The sequence below is a fragment of the Octodon degus genome, unplaced genomic scaffold, assembly GCF_000260255.1.
Source record: "Octodon degus isolate 3935 unplaced genomic scaffold, OctDeg1.0 scaffold00004, whole genome shotgun sequence".
In the NCBI taxonomy this organism is placed as follows: Eukaryota; Metazoa; Chordata; class Mammalia; order Rodentia; family Octodontidae; genus Octodon; species Octodon degus.
The window spans coordinates 30,028,596-30,029,300 of record NW_004524580.1 but is presented as its reverse complement, the minus strand read 5'-3'; the positions used below and the strand labels follow the sequence as shown (position 1 = coordinate 30,029,300).

At 67.1% G+C, this 705-nt stretch overlaps 1 protein-coding gene across 1 annotated transcript in view; it reads right to left on the bottom strand.

Moving 5' to 3' along the window:
- Chpt1 (choline phosphotransferase 1) overlaps positions 1 to 262 on the bottom strand; it is a 13,728-nt gene extending 13,466 nt beyond the window's left edge. Inside the window, exon 1 of the mRNA XM_023718163.1 lies at positions 135 to 262. Within this exon, the coding sequence (XP_023573931.1) occupies positions 135 to 262 (128 nt within the window). The remainder of the gene's footprint in view (positions 1 to 134) is intronic.
- Between the last annotated feature and the right edge of the window lie 443 nt (positions 263 to 705).

Genomic DNA, 705 nt, shown 5'->3' with positions numbered 1-705 from the left:
TCCAGGCCCCGCCCCGCCCGACTGAGGGGCGGGGCCAGAGCGGGGCCAACTGGCCCGGTGGGGGCGTGGCCCGCGAGCCGCGTGCTGGGGGCGTGGCCAAGCTGCCGGCGACGCGCGCCTCGCGTACCTCTCACCTTCCGCCGCCGCTGGTCTTGTGCTCCCAAGGCCGCCGCTTTCCCCCAGCGCCTCCCCAGCGGCCTCGCCGCTCAGCGTCCTCGGCCCCGTGCCGCCCTCCCGCCCTTGCCCTGCCGGGTGTGTGCATCTCGGTGCGTCGGCCCGCAGCTCCTGCTAGCCTGAGACCACGCAGCCCGCGCCCGCCCGCTCTCGCGCGACAGCTGAGGCTGCAGATAGTGGTCCCCGCGCGATGGCCTCGTCTGTCCGGCTTCGTACACAACAAGTGCGCTTTGCTCTCCAGCACGAGGAGGCAGCCCTTACTACAGTCAGGGTGCCAGGTTTTGTCACATTTTCTTTACCTTTTAAAAAAATGCGTTTAGGACAGGGTCTACAGGGTGTACGGGGTCTCACTACATAGATCAGACTAGTGGTGATTTTCCTGTTTTCAGCTTCCAAGCGCTGGAATTACAGGCGCGCACCACCACGCCTGCTGTCAGTTGCCCTCCCACCGCGACCCGGGGCAGGGGCCCGGCCGGGCCGGCACTGCGTCGGCCTGAACGCTTTAAGACGTTTAGCTATCTGGCTGGCCAG